This window comes from Chlorocebus sabaeus, chromosome 1, assembly GCF_047675955.1.
Source record: "Chlorocebus sabaeus isolate Y175 chromosome 1, mChlSab1.0.hap1, whole genome shotgun sequence".
NCBI classification, from domain to species: domain Eukaryota; kingdom Metazoa; phylum Chordata; class Mammalia; order Primates; family Cercopithecidae; genus Chlorocebus; species Chlorocebus sabaeus.
The window spans coordinates 279894-293249 of NC_132904.1; the positions used below are offsets into that span (position 1 = coordinate 279894).

Below are 13356 nucleotides of genomic sequence, written 5' to 3' on the forward strand. Positions count from 1 at the left end.
CCTCCCCAGCCCAGGCCACGGCCTCCCCCTCCCAGGCCACCGCCTCCCCCTCCCAGGCCACGGCCTCCCCCTCCCAGGCCACGGCCTCCCCAGCCCAGGCCACCGCCTCCCCCTCCCAGGCCACGGCCTCCCCCGCCAGGCCACGGCCTTCCCAGCCCAGGCTACCGCCTCCCCCTCCCAGGCCAGGGCCTTCCCCTCCCAGGCCACCGCCTCCCACTCCCAGGCCACGGCCTCCCCACCCCACAGGTCCAGTGTTGATTCCCTTAGAGGAGAAACTGGGGCAAGGAGGACTAAGGACGAGACAGACTCCCAAATAAACTGTCTTCTCCCACCCGAGTCCCTGTTTTCTGGGCCCCAGCTGGGCAGTCCTTGGAGTCTTGGGGACACGTGGCTGGCCCCAGGCTGTGTAGACAACGGAGGAGTCATCCCCCACCCCACATCCCCAGGCCCTGAGCACGTTCTGTGCAGCCTGGGCTGAGGGCAGCAGCTGGGCAGACTCTAGGTGTCCTGAGAGTGACCGTCCAGTGGAGTGCTCCGAGGATGGAGGGGATGCAGGGAGTGGGGCCCCAGGCTGCGGGCTGGCAGGCATTGTCTGCAGTGTGTGTGGCGAGGAGTCCACTTCTGAAAGCTGCTGGGAAGCTGGGGAAGCAGGGACAGGGCTCTGCAGGCAGATGCTGTCACACCGAACAGCACCAGGTCCGCTGGGGCCAGAGCACCCCCTGGCAAGCCCAGCAGCCTTCTGCTGTGGTTCAGGCCCAGGGCTGACAGTTGGCTCCGGTTTCCCCAAGGGTTAACATGGCCCCACCCATGTTTCTCCTTGGGGGACCTCCTGACAGGCTGGGACAGCAGCAGAGACCTCAGTTTTACCACTTTGGCAAAGACAAGGGAGTGAAGTGGTGGCCGAGGACCTGTGAACTCAGATGGAGCAAATCCAAATGGTACACAGTAAGATTTGTGTGCAGAATGGTGGTGGCTTCGACAAGCTGTGTATTTCTCCTGTAAGTGAAATCTGGAGTTGGCCGTGCTCGGTGGCTCACACCTGTAATCCCAGCACTTTGGGAGGCCGAGGCGGGTGGATCACCTGAGGTCAGGAGTTTGAGGCCAGCCTGGCCAACATGGTGAGACCCCGTCTCTACTAAAAATACAAAAATTAGCCAGGTGTGGTGGTGGACGCCTGTAATCCCAGCTACTCGGGAGGCTGAGGCAGGAGAATCGCTTGAACCTGGGAGGCAGAGGTTGTGGTGAGCCGAGATCACACCACTGCACTCCAACCTGGGTGACAGAGTGAGACTGTCTTTAAAACAAAACCAAAGTCTGGAGTTGGCTAGTCCTGGACTAGCATGGCCGCACTGCAGTCGTCAGAGACCCAGAATGCCTTTAGCTTGTTGCTGTGCTGCCCTAAACATACGGTCCCGTCACCTGGTGCAAAACGGCTGCTCAAGCTCCGGTCACCTCATCCACGTTCCAGCCAGTGGGAAGAGGAAAGGGTGAAGGAGGCACCCCCACCCGTCACATGGTTAGTCACATGACCACACTCTATGGCAAGGAGGTCTGGGGCATGTGAGCTCTTTTCCCATGGAAGAAAGCAGGGTAAGCGGGAGAGGGACCATCCAGCAGTCTCACCAGAGAGTCACAGCTGCCAAGTTCGATCTAGTTCAGAAACAGAATCTGCAAGGCTTGTTGAGCGTGGGAGGAACTTACACGCAAGATCCACGTGCCCAGCTCGGGCACTGTCCGTGACGGGTGTGGCTCCCCAGTCCCCAACTCAGCCTGCCCAGGATTCTCTGTGCTCACGTTGTCATTGTGCTAAAGCAATCTGCTGGCAGGTCGTGTGAGTTACTCAGGCTTCACTTCAGGTGTCCACACAGCTGCTGTGCTCTTTTTCAATGACTTTTTCAGCATTCCAAGTTTCATTGCAGGAACTGTTCCTCCTCCCCCCACACCTTTCGTGGGCATCACCTGAGAAATCCTCAGTCACTTCCAGAGTCCTGACTGCAAAGCCAGCTCGTCCAGCCTCAGGGGAGAGAGCTCACCGCGGTGGCTGCACTGGCCTCGGGCCTCACCCGTTGTGGAAGTTCCCTCGCATTCAGTGAAGGGTGGAGAGGGAGGGGGACCCCACCCAGTCCTATCTGGACAGAAAACCAGTACAGCCCTTTCAGAAGGCAATTCAACTATAATACGTATTAAGAGCCTTAAAATTGTTTAGACTTTGGTCCATTAATCTAACTTTTTGTAAACTGTTCTAAAAAAAATGCAAAGTAATGAAAATATGTATATATGTCATTTGCAGCAAAAATTGTAAACCACCACTAATGTTCAACAATAAGAAAATATCAGCGAAAACGTGGTATTCATATTTATATGCTGATTAAGCAGACATTAGAAGTTATACTTTCAAGGAGTTTTTGAGAACATAGGAAAATGCTTATGTTATACTGTTAAATAAAAAAACATAGATTACAAACGTATAAAAAAATTTTGTAGATTAAAATAGATGTATTTATTATTTTTTTTTATTATTTTTTGAGGCGAAGTCTTGCTCTGTTGCCCAGGCTGGAGTGCAGTGGCGCGATCTCGGCTCACCACAACCTCCGCCTCCCATGTTCAAGGGATTCTCCTGTCTCAGCCTCCTGAGTAACTGGGATTATAGGCATGTACCACCACACCCAGCTAATTTTGTATTTTTTGTAGAGACAGGGTTTCGCCATGTTGGCCAGGCTGGTCTCAAACTCCTGGCCTCAGGTGATCCGCCCGCCTCGGCCTCCCAAAGTGCTGGGATAACAGGCCTGAGCCACTGCACTTGGCAGAGATTAATTTATTTTTTTTAAGATTCTTTTACTTTAAGTTCTGGGATACATCTGCAAAACGTGCAGGTTTGTTACACAGGTAAACGTGCGCCATGGTGGTTCGATGCTCCTATCACAAACATGTATAAAATGTTTATTTAAACTAAGCTAAGGTGCCTTAAAATATGGGAAGAGTAGATTGATATTTGATATTTACATTTGCTTAACAATGTCAATGAAGGATGGTGTATTATGCTTTTCTTCATTATGTTTGTTTTTGAATTTTCTAACACAAACACGTAACACTTTAATAAACTGTCTTATTAAATTTGCTTTATTTCCACATTCAAGTCTTTTACTTTAAACTTTCTTTCCCCCACACTCAGCCTGACTCTTGGCTTCCGGGTTTGAATGCGGCTCCTGAGAGGCAAGAGTTTGACCTGGACGTCCTGGCAGTTGGCCCTGCCCTGCGTTGGCAGAGGACTTTGGTCGAAGGCCCCGCAGGCCTCCTGCTCTTCCTCTGTGGACCCTGGACCCTGCTCCTCTGTCCTTCCTCCTCCCACTTCAGAAGACCCCGTCCACCAGACCGCCTCCCCCTGAAGCCCAACGTGCAGCAGAGCCCGCTCCTCCATCCCTGAAGCCTCCTTTTAACTGGGGGATATGGCAGCCACCCGTGGAGAGGTCAGATGACAAAGCCAGCGAGGGCCAGGGAGCGCCCAGGTGAAATCCCTCGGGCAGGTGTGAGCACCAGTTGTCATTACCTTTGCTCTGGGCCCCTCAGAGACCTGTCCTCCCCCACCCCACAGCCTCCTGGGCGTGGCCACGGACACTAATGCCTCGTCCAGAGCACTGCTCAGAGGCAGCCCCTGCCCCTGTATTCTCTCCGGGCTGGTCTCAAGCATCCTGCTGGCTCCAGCCTCTTGGCTGACAGTGCTTGGCAGGTGACCGCCAGCCTCAGGTCCCTGCAGGGGAGACCCTCTCCCAGATGGGCCTCTGCCCTTGAGGTCCACCTGAAGTTGTCCTTGCCTGCCACACCAGGCTGGCATTGGGGTGGGGACCCAAACCCCTCATGTCTTCATTGCAGGGACAACTGGGTCTCCCTGCTGCCTCCCCAACACCTCCGGGCCTTAAATTTCCACCCGTTCCAGCTTCTTGACTTGGGGAGCAGTCCTGCTGTCCACGCTTCCTCCAACAAGCCGGAGAAAACTCCCAGGCACAGGTGTGCGCGTGGCACGGTAAGTTTTCTGTAATCCACTCACCTTTATGGATTTACCACACCAGGGGAAATATTATAACAGGCATTGTTACTTTAGAAATTCCTGGGCTTCCTCTCCCTTCCTTGCAAGGGCATTTTTAGAAAGCATTTCGCCAACATTCACTATTTACTACCATAAATGTGACTCTGGCCAGCTCTGTCCCTGGGTAAGGCCAGAATTGACCGTTTTCTTAAAAGTTCCAGCGCCCTAAGGCTTCTGGTGGGCATCTCCGCAGCTGAAGAAGGCTTCTGTCCCGTGTACCCTTCCCCAGGTGGGGGACCCCCAGTTCTGCTGCTCTGGCGTTTCAAAGAACCAAGTCCTCCAAGCTGCTCCACTGCCTCCTAACACAAGCTACGGTGCTCTCTGAGCCACAAACCTCCGGCCTCACCCCTGCCTCTCAGGCCCATGTCTTGCAATGGACTCTGCCAGCCCACGCATGCCTGGGTGGGGGGGGGGGGTGCACTTATGCATCTGGGGTGAAGACAGGGTAATGTGAGACTCAGATATGAGACGCCAGGTGCAAAACTGCAGGTAGAGAGCTCCCTGTAGAGTGCAGGGGTTCAGAGTAGAGGCTCCGGGGTCTGGAAAGAGGTGGGTGTAGCTTTCACCAACCTTTCTCTGCCTTAGCTTTTTTTGTCTCTAAGCGACAGTCAAAAATAGAACCCAAGGGGTGTGTTAAGATTGTAATAGTTGGCCGGGCGCGGTGGCTCACGCCTGTAATCCCAGCATTTTGGGAGGCCAAGGCGGGCGGATCACCCTGAGGTCAGGAGTTCAAGACCAGTGTGGCCAACTTGGTGAAACCTTGCCTCCACTAAAAATACAAAAATCAGCCCGGCATGGTGGTGGGTGCGCCTTTAATCTCAGCCACTCCGGAGGCTGAGGCAGGAGAATCACTTGAACCCGAGAGGCGGAGGTTGCAGTGAGCCGAGATTGCGACACTGCACTCCAGCCTGGGTGACAGAATGAGACTCTGTTAAAAAAAAAAAAAAAAAAAGATCACAATAGTTAGCATTTACAAAGCGTTGGGAATTCTACCAGAGCTCCGTAGTGATGGGCAACGAACACGTGGTCTGCGCGCCCGGGCCGAGCGGTCTGGCAGCGCCCCGCCTTCCAGCTCACGCTACTCCGAGTCCCAAGGCCCCGCCCACAGGCCCCATCCTCGGCCCCGCCCCTCACGCGCCCCCCGCCCCGCCCCCGAGCCCACTGGCCTGCGAGTCATTGCGAGGCCGCCTCGCGCGCAGCGTCCTTGGGGCCAGGGACCCCAGTGGGGCCGGTACATCTCCCAGCCCCGGCCTCTGCACCCCGGAGGGACGGCAGGAGGGCTCTCTGTGCAGTTTGAGGGAACACTCATACGCAGGAAATGACCCCACCACCACCGAGAGGCGCCTGGAATGTGAGCGCCACCGGCTGGGATGGGAAGAGGTCTGGGAGGGGACCTGAAGGATGGTTCACAGGGCACCAGGCCTGTCGGGTGATTGCTGGAAAGATGGCATGGGCGGGAGCTGGCTGCTCTGGCCACTCAGCCGACCCCAGCTGGACGGGGCCAGGGCCTGGGGCAGGGGACCAGGCCTGGGGCAGGGGGCCAGGCCTGGGGTAGGGGGCCAGGCCTGGGGAGGCCCAACAGCACGCCTCTTGGGGCCAGCGCATCCCGCACTGCCCAGCCTTGTGTGTCAGGAGCTGGGGTGAAGGTCCTGTCACAGGCCCCATCCCTGCTGGGCGTGGCTGTGCAGGAGCCCCGCAAATATGTTTATGTATTTAGTATGTGAGTTATATTTCAATAAAGTTGATATGAGATATACTTCACATACCATGCAGTTCACCCGTTCAACTAGTTTCGAGAGAACAGTTCAGTGGTTTTTAGGACATTCACAGATAGGAGCCGAGGTCAATTTTACAGCATTTTCATCGCCCCAAAAGAAACCTGCTACCCTTTGTAGTCGCTCCTTATTACCCCTTCCCCAGCCCCCGGTGAAAACTCATCTAATTTCTGTCTTCTTGGATTTGCATTTCCTGGACATTTCATACAAATAGATCACAAAAGGCGTTGTCGCCTATGACAGGCTTCTTTCACCTAGCCTAATCTTTTCTTTTCTTTTTGAGACGGAATCTCCCTCTGTCGCCCAGGCTGGAGTGCAGTGGCACAATCTCGGCTCACTGCAAGCTCTGCCCCCCGGGTTCAAGGGATTCTCCCACCGCAGCCTCCCGAGTAGCTGGGATTACAAGCGCCCGCCACAACGCCCGGCTAATTTTTGTATTTTTGCGCCACAACGCCCGGCTAATTTTTGTATTTTTAGTAAAGATGGGGTTTCACTAGGCAGACCACTTTGCCTAGGCTGGTCTCGAACTCCTCACCTCAAGTGATCTGCCCGCCTCGGCCTCCCAAAATGCTGGGATGACAGGGGTGCGCCGCCGCGCCCGGCCTGCCTAGCGTAATGTTTTCAAGGTCCAGCCGTGCTGTAGAAGCGCATGCTTCGCTCCTCTACCGCTAATAACATGCCGGCTGTTATCAAAATGCTGCAGCCGTGAGCGCTGTGTGTAAATTTGGCGTGGACACGTGTTTCCATGTTTGAGGAGCTGCTACATTGCTTTTCTTTTCTTTTCTTTCTTTTTTTTTTTTTTGTCTCGTTCTGTCGCCCAGGCTGGAGTGCAGTGGCCGGATCTCGGCTCACTGCAAGCTCCGCCTCCCGGATTTACGCCATTCTCCTGCCTCAGCCTCCCGAGTAGCTGGGACTACAGGCGCCCGCCACCTCGCCTGGCTAGTTTTTTTGTATTTTTTAGTAGAGATGGGGTTTCACCGTGTTAGCCAGGATGGTCTCGATCTCTTGACCTCGTGATCCGCCCGTCTCGGCCTCCCAAAGTGCTGGGATTACAGGCTTGAGCCACCGCGCCCGGCCCACATTGCTTTTCAAAGTGGCTCAGGAGCTAATATTTTTGCGGGGTACCACGTCAACAATTTGGGTCAACCAAAACCAGCGTGTCAGCGCCATTCTCGCTGCCCAATTTCGCGCGATCCAGCGAAAGAATGACCCAGATTGGGCGCGGTGGTTCACGCCTGTAATCCCAGCACTTTGGGAGGCCGAGGTGGCAGATCACAAGGTCAGGAATTCGAGACCAGCCTGGCCAACATAGTGAAACCCAGTCTCTACTAAAAATACAAAAATTAGCAGGGCCTGGTGGCGGGCACCTGTAATCCCAGCTACTCGGGAAGCTGAGACAAGAGAATCGCTTGAACCCGGGAAGGGGAGGTTGCAGTGAGCGGAGATCTCGCCATTGCACTCCAGTCCGGGCGGCGGAAAAGAATGACCCAGATCGCTTGGGGTGAAGGATCGAGAAGCGCCCCAAAAGGAGTACGGGGCTGGGCTCCGGGATCCGTCCGCGAGGAAGGGGCGACGGGGTGGAGGGACTGGGGCCAGGCCGCCGGGGATGTCTGTGGTTACCTCCAAGCTCTGGCGGCCTTGGCGAGACCCGCGCCACCCGCAGCTTGGTTCCCGCGACCTCAGCCGCAGGGCAGTCAGGCTCTGGTTTCCTGGCAACCAGGCGGCATCCTTCCCAGCAAGCACTGCGTCCAACTGGCGACGACGGATCACGAGGCCCAGTATGCCCTGCGCGGACTACAAGCCCCACAATGCACCGCACACCCTTTCCTGGCCGGCCCCGCGCCGCTCTCCTGAGACCCCGCGGGCCAGCGCCGCGACCCCTTCCCGGCGCTCCTCGCGCTGTGGGCGGTGCGTCCTCTAGCCGGTGACCCGGTGTGCGTGGGGTCGAGGGGCCGGGCGGAGCGGCTCCGGGCCGAAACGCCATGCGGAGGGGCGAGCGCAGGGACGCCGGGGGTCCGCGGCCCGAGTCCCCGGTGCCCGCGGGCAAGGCCTCGCTGGAGGAGCCGCCTGACGTGCCGTCTGCCGGCCGAGCCACCGGGCCGGGCGCGGGCCGCCGCAGCACCGAATCCGAGGTCTACGACGACGGCACCAACACCTTCTTCTGGTGAGGGGCGGGGGGCGGCTGCGGGGCGGCGAGGGTGTCCTCGGCCTGGGGGTCCCGGCACCGCTGGCCTGGGGGTCCCCGGTGGCGCCCTCCCGCCGTCTTGGAGTCCGGGGCTGCGGCTGGGGATTCGAGGGTGTGGCAGCACCGCCCCCCGGGTCCCGGGGAGCGGCCGGACCGAGCTCCCGACGCCGGGTCTGACGGAGGGCGGAGGGCGGCGCTGTAGGCGGGGGAGACCCTGGGCAGACCCTCCCTGCGGCCGCTTTGCGTCTCTCTCGCCGCCCTCCCCACCGCTGCCCGCCTTGCCTCTGACCCTGACCCCCTCCCCGCCACTCGCCTCCAGTGTCTCCCCAGAAACGCTTTCTCTGTCCTGCGGCCCAAGCTTCGCCTGTGCCCCCCGTCATTCTGCCTGTGGTTGCTCCTCAGTGCTTGCGGCTGCACGAAGTCATCTTGTGTGTCGCCCCCGACCCCACGTGGCGATCGTGTTGATTAGCAGTGTTGTGCGTGCTTCAGGAATGCAGTCGGTGTTCGTCGAATCAAGGCTCTGTTTCTCTCCTCAGTTGCCCTAGCGGGGCCAGCGCCTCCTCCCTGCACAGCTCAGCCCCAGCTAAACCTTGGGGTCCCCCTGTCCGCCACTCTGCCTTTAATGGGGGTGGAGAAGGAAGAGGCCCCCGGGAGCAGCTGGAGTGTGGCACTCTGTGTCCAGACAGGCTCCAGGCGCCGGTCCTCCTCCTGATGGCTGCGACCCTGGGCTGGCCCTTTGCCGATGCTCTTCTGTGAGAAGGATCAAGCCGTCGACCTGAAAGCAGGCTTCGCGAGAGGAGGGTTTGGCTTTTCTTGACTGCAAGGTGCCCAGTTCCCATCCAGTGGAAGGCCCGGGGGCACAGGGGCAGTAGAGGTGGCGTCAGCCCCCGGAAAGCGTGTGGGAGACGGGCGCCTGCGGCCGGCAGTGGAAGGAAGGGTTTATGGACGCTTCCAAGAGAACCGTGCGTTGGGATGGCCGGAGGGCAAATCTGAGGGGTGAGAGAGCCTGATGGAGGAGTAAGGGACATGTCAGGGGAAGGCACCACCACAGACAGAGACTGAACCGGCCCTGGCCTGTCACTGGCAGCCGAAGCTCTGGAGAGAGACTGTCCAAGTGGTGGGAAAGTGGGTTAGGGTGGAGGAGGCCCCACGCAGGGTCTTCCATGAGGTGTGGGCAGCTGCTGTTGCAGGGAGGGTATCCGAGCTCTCCTTTGGGGAGATGAATGCACCAGGTGGCTGTGGGGCCCTCGGGAGGGAGAGGAGATGGGGTGCCTGCCAGTGGACCCTCTGGCCTCCCGGCCCTGTGGATATCAGGCCTCTCCGTCAGGTGCCCTGCCACACCCCTTCAGGCCGTCCTCCCACAGCACAGCTGGGGACCACCGGAGTCTCTGAGGTCCTGTAGCAAGACTGGACTGGCTCTCCTTGTTTCTCATCTGGCTGTTCAGCACATTTTGGGGACCCCTACTGTGTCAGTTACCTTTCTACGGGACACAGCAGGGAACTAAACAAGAAGCTTAGATTCTGGCACAGGCGTGGAACTTCAGAAGGCACAAAATGTGCTGGCTGGAGGGGTGCTGAGTGTGGCGGAAGCCAGGGGGCACACACAAGCCCACCCAGTACCAGGGAAGCAGCAGCAGCAGCTCAAAGGTAGGAGGTGCCAGTCTCTTTAGAAGCATAGACCAGTGGTCCCTGCCCACAAGGGGTATTTGGGACACAGACGCCTGGGCATAGCAGGGCTTGCCTGTCAGGAGGCCAAGGGGGCCGGGGGCCTCTCCAGGAGCGGGTGCAATGGGGCTGGCTGGTCCGGGTACCTCCTTCCTGCGTCTTCTGGGTGGGTGGCTCTGGCTCTGGCTTTCCCCTCGACCCTGTCCCTGTAGAGACGCATGGGGCAGATTCTTCCTGCACCTCGTCCCTTCCCTGTGCAGAGGCAGGAGCTTCATGCTTCCGCGTGGCAGGTAACTCAATGCCTGTCTGGTGAGAATTCTGTTTACCTGCAGAGCCTTGCACTGACCTCCTGAGTCCACCTGCACTGATGTGCTGTGCTGGCATTTTTCTAACTCTAATTTTGTGTTTTAGATAATTTTACTTTTTATTTTTTATTCATTTTTATGTATTTATTTTCGATAGAAACAGGGTCCCCCTGTGTTGCCCAGGCTGGTCTTGAACTCCTGGCCTCAAGTGATCCTCCCGCCTCAGCCTCCCAGAATGCTGGGATTACAGGCGTGAGCCACCACACCCAGCCAGGGTGTTCATTTTCCAGGATGGGTGCACTTCCTCTGGCCAGTGATGGCTGCCATGTGTGAATTTTGTTTCTCTGTGATTGCTTGTCAGCCATAGGGGTAGGGCTTGCAGTTAGATTCAGGGCTCGCCTGGCGCTGAGAGCACGAGGCTGAGCTCTTCTTCTCTAGATTCATTCAGGGTAGCAAGGACAATTGTGGGGAATGTCCAGAGGAAAACGTTTAGCTCCACAGACTCCGAGAAGCGCTTTGCGAAGACGTGGCAGCTCGTGTGGTCTGGAAATTGTTTGGGAGAACACTTACCTGGCGAGGTACCTGTGAACGTTGTCGCCTGTCCGTGGAAGACGCTGAAGCAGCTTCGGATGACCACACTTGCTGATCAGCTCCCGCAGGGGACCACTGCGATGTTCTGAGAGTTTTTATGTTTATGTCTCGGAATGGGCGCCTCGAATGAGCCTTCTCAGTGACCCCCGGACTTTGTGTGTGGGGTGACCTCTGACCTTCAGATACCCCAGGTTTCTGGAAGATGCCTTTCTCCGTCGTCCTGGATTGGGGCTTTCACAGCTTTGCCTGTACGTGGAAGCACGAGTAGCCAGATGAAGTCTTTCTGGTCTTGCTGGTCAGAGCCAGGAGGGCCAGTGCCCGGTCCAGGAGCCTCTCACAGGCCTTGAGCAGCCCATCTGGGCGTGGCCTTTCCTTGGCGTTTTCCTCTTGGTCTTGGCCTTCCTGCCCACCATGAGAGTGGGCATGAGAGTGGCCATCTCCAAGGAGGCAGCTGGGTCTTTTCCACTCCCCGTGGCAGGGAGCCAGCTGTCCCCATGCCCTCACCCTAGTGAAGTGGCTGAATTCCCAGGATTTATCACAGCTCTGTTCTGTTGTGTCTGATCACAGGACCCACATCTTCCCGGGGAGTCTGCCCAGACAGCAGGGGGGTGGGAGGAGCCATTGAACAGAACTGGCATCCTGGGAGGGACACAGAAGTCTGCCTTTAGAGTCTTGTGCTATCTTGAGCAGCACTCTGTCACTTCCAAGATGTGTGGAGGTCATGCTGTGTGTAGCACAAGGACCGGAACTCACTAATACGGATCGTACTTTCCAGGAGCATTGGATTTGAGCAGCTTTGAGACTTGTCCTCCTGCAGGGCTGCTGTGCCCTTTCTCTGGGTCCCTTGCCCTCTGCCTCCCTTCCTGCTGGGTCCTCTGTCTTCCCATTTCTGCTTCCCGAGGGCCAGGAGGGTGCTGGGCACGTAGTGGCCCCCTCAATGACTGTGCACATTTACCTGAAGGGACAGAGGGTTATCTTTATATTTCAGGTAATCTCTGTGTTTTGGGGAAATGGAAAGATGGTGTTGGGTTAGGGTTGATGAATAGCAGAGTTTCCCTGGGCTACCCAAGGAGCGAGTGTTGGGTTGGTGGTCACTTTAGAAACCGCAGGAAGGTCTCTGTCATGGAAAGTCATATTACAGAAGTCAAGTGTCCCACCTGTAATCCCAGCACTTTGGGAGGCCGAGGTGGGTGGATCAGGAGGTCAGGAGTTTGAGACCAGCCTGGCCAATATGGTGAAACCCAGTCTCTACTAAAAATACAAAAATTAGCCGGGCATGATGAGGCTGAGGCAGGAGAATTGCTTGAACCTGGGAGGCGGAGATCGCGCCACTGCCCTCCAGCCTGGGTGACAGAGCAAGCAAGATTCCATCTCACAAAGAAAAACCAAAGTCAAGTTTTAATTTTAACTTGTGTTAGCGTGTGATCCTGTCTTTGTGTGCTATAGGGACACAGGCTGCTCGCCCCACCCCTCAAGCTTTGCGTTTATTCCTGGGATCCTGCATGTGAATTGGAGCCTGTGCTGTGTCTGGCAGACACTGACTGGGGTGTGGGCACGTCTGAGGGTCAGGGTGGGGCCAAGCGCAGCAGCCGCCTCCTCCGGTGGGTCTGTGTGTGGAGTGGTGGCATTCTGGGTGTCCCTGAGGCCTGGTTGTTCCCATCTTCTTCCTGAGCCCACGTGGAGAGGACGAGGGGTTTCCTCTGGGTCCTGCTGGTCTCTTGCAGAACAGGGGTGAGCAGTGTCCTCAGGTTGAACTAGCTTCTGGGTCTCCCATTCTGCATCTGAGCAGGTTGATTTCAGGGCTGTCGTCTCTTCCATGGTTAACCTCCCTTAGGCTGGGGCTTCTCCACCCGTTTTCTTGTAGACGTTATGCCCAGAGTGAGAACCCCTCACGTGGGGCGGCCGTGTGGTTCCAAGGCAGGGTCCTGTGGAGGCCCTGTTAGCTTCCCCACTGGAGGCCTCCCTCACAGCAGGCTCCTGTCCCGGCACCTGCTCTCCAGCCAGGCAGAGTCCCGCTCCCGTGCACATCACACCCTGTCTGTCTGTGCTGTGGGCCCTCGGCAGCGTTCTGGGTGTCTGGAGCCCTTTGACCTTGTTCCTCTTACAAGATGGGCCTCGTCAGGAAGCCCCAGGATGAGGCTGTCCCTGGCTCCTCCGAAGGTCACTTCAGCCGTGTGCACCCTTTGGAGAGGTCCCTCCTGTTTCTCAGAACTGCTGGGGATGGAGGCTGAGCTTGAGACTGCTTGCTCCTCATGCTTCTTCCTTGCTGTGGTCTCCGGAGATGCCTCCCAGGCCACGAGCCCTCCTGGCATGGTTTTACTGGGACCTGGCTTTGCAACAAAAATAGTTGTTTTAACTTCCCTAATCACTCCCATCCCTCTTTTGTTTTTCTCTGTAACGTGTAGGGTTTCTTAGCCCACCTGTATTGGTCTCACTCCACTGGAAGGAAGGCTCAGGAAGGCAGGCTGTGCCTTCTCCGGGGTGCGGCTGGGATGGAGGCTCAGGGAATGGCTGTGATGGCCGAGTGTCCAGGAGGCTCCAGGCCCTGCCGCTCGCCTTGCTGTATGACCTGCACAGTGTCACTTACAGCCCTGACTTGCCTGCAGGCACCACGCACACTGCGTGAAGGTGCCCTGGCCCGGGCACGTACACAGCCGGAGCCACCGCGCTCCTGCTCGTCATCACATCAGTGGCTTTGTGATCTAAACGCTGCTTGTTGTTTTTGGTTTGTTTTTCTTTCTTTCTTTTATT

At 57.1% G+C, this 13356-nt stretch overlaps 1 protein-coding gene across 1 annotated transcript in view; it reads left to right on the plus strand.

Moving 5' to 3' along the window:
• Positions 1 to 7664: 7664 nt before the first annotated feature.
• Positions 7665 to 13356, plus strand: part of PTDSS2 (phosphatidylserine synthase 2) — a 40007-nt gene continuing 34315 nt past the window's right edge. Inside the window, exon 1 of the mRNA XM_008011468.3 lies at positions 7665 to 8023. Coding sequence (XP_008009659.1) covers positions 7842 to 8023 — 182 coding nt within the window. The 5' untranslated portion in view covers positions 7665 to 7841. The remainder of the gene's footprint in view (positions 8024 to 13356) is intronic.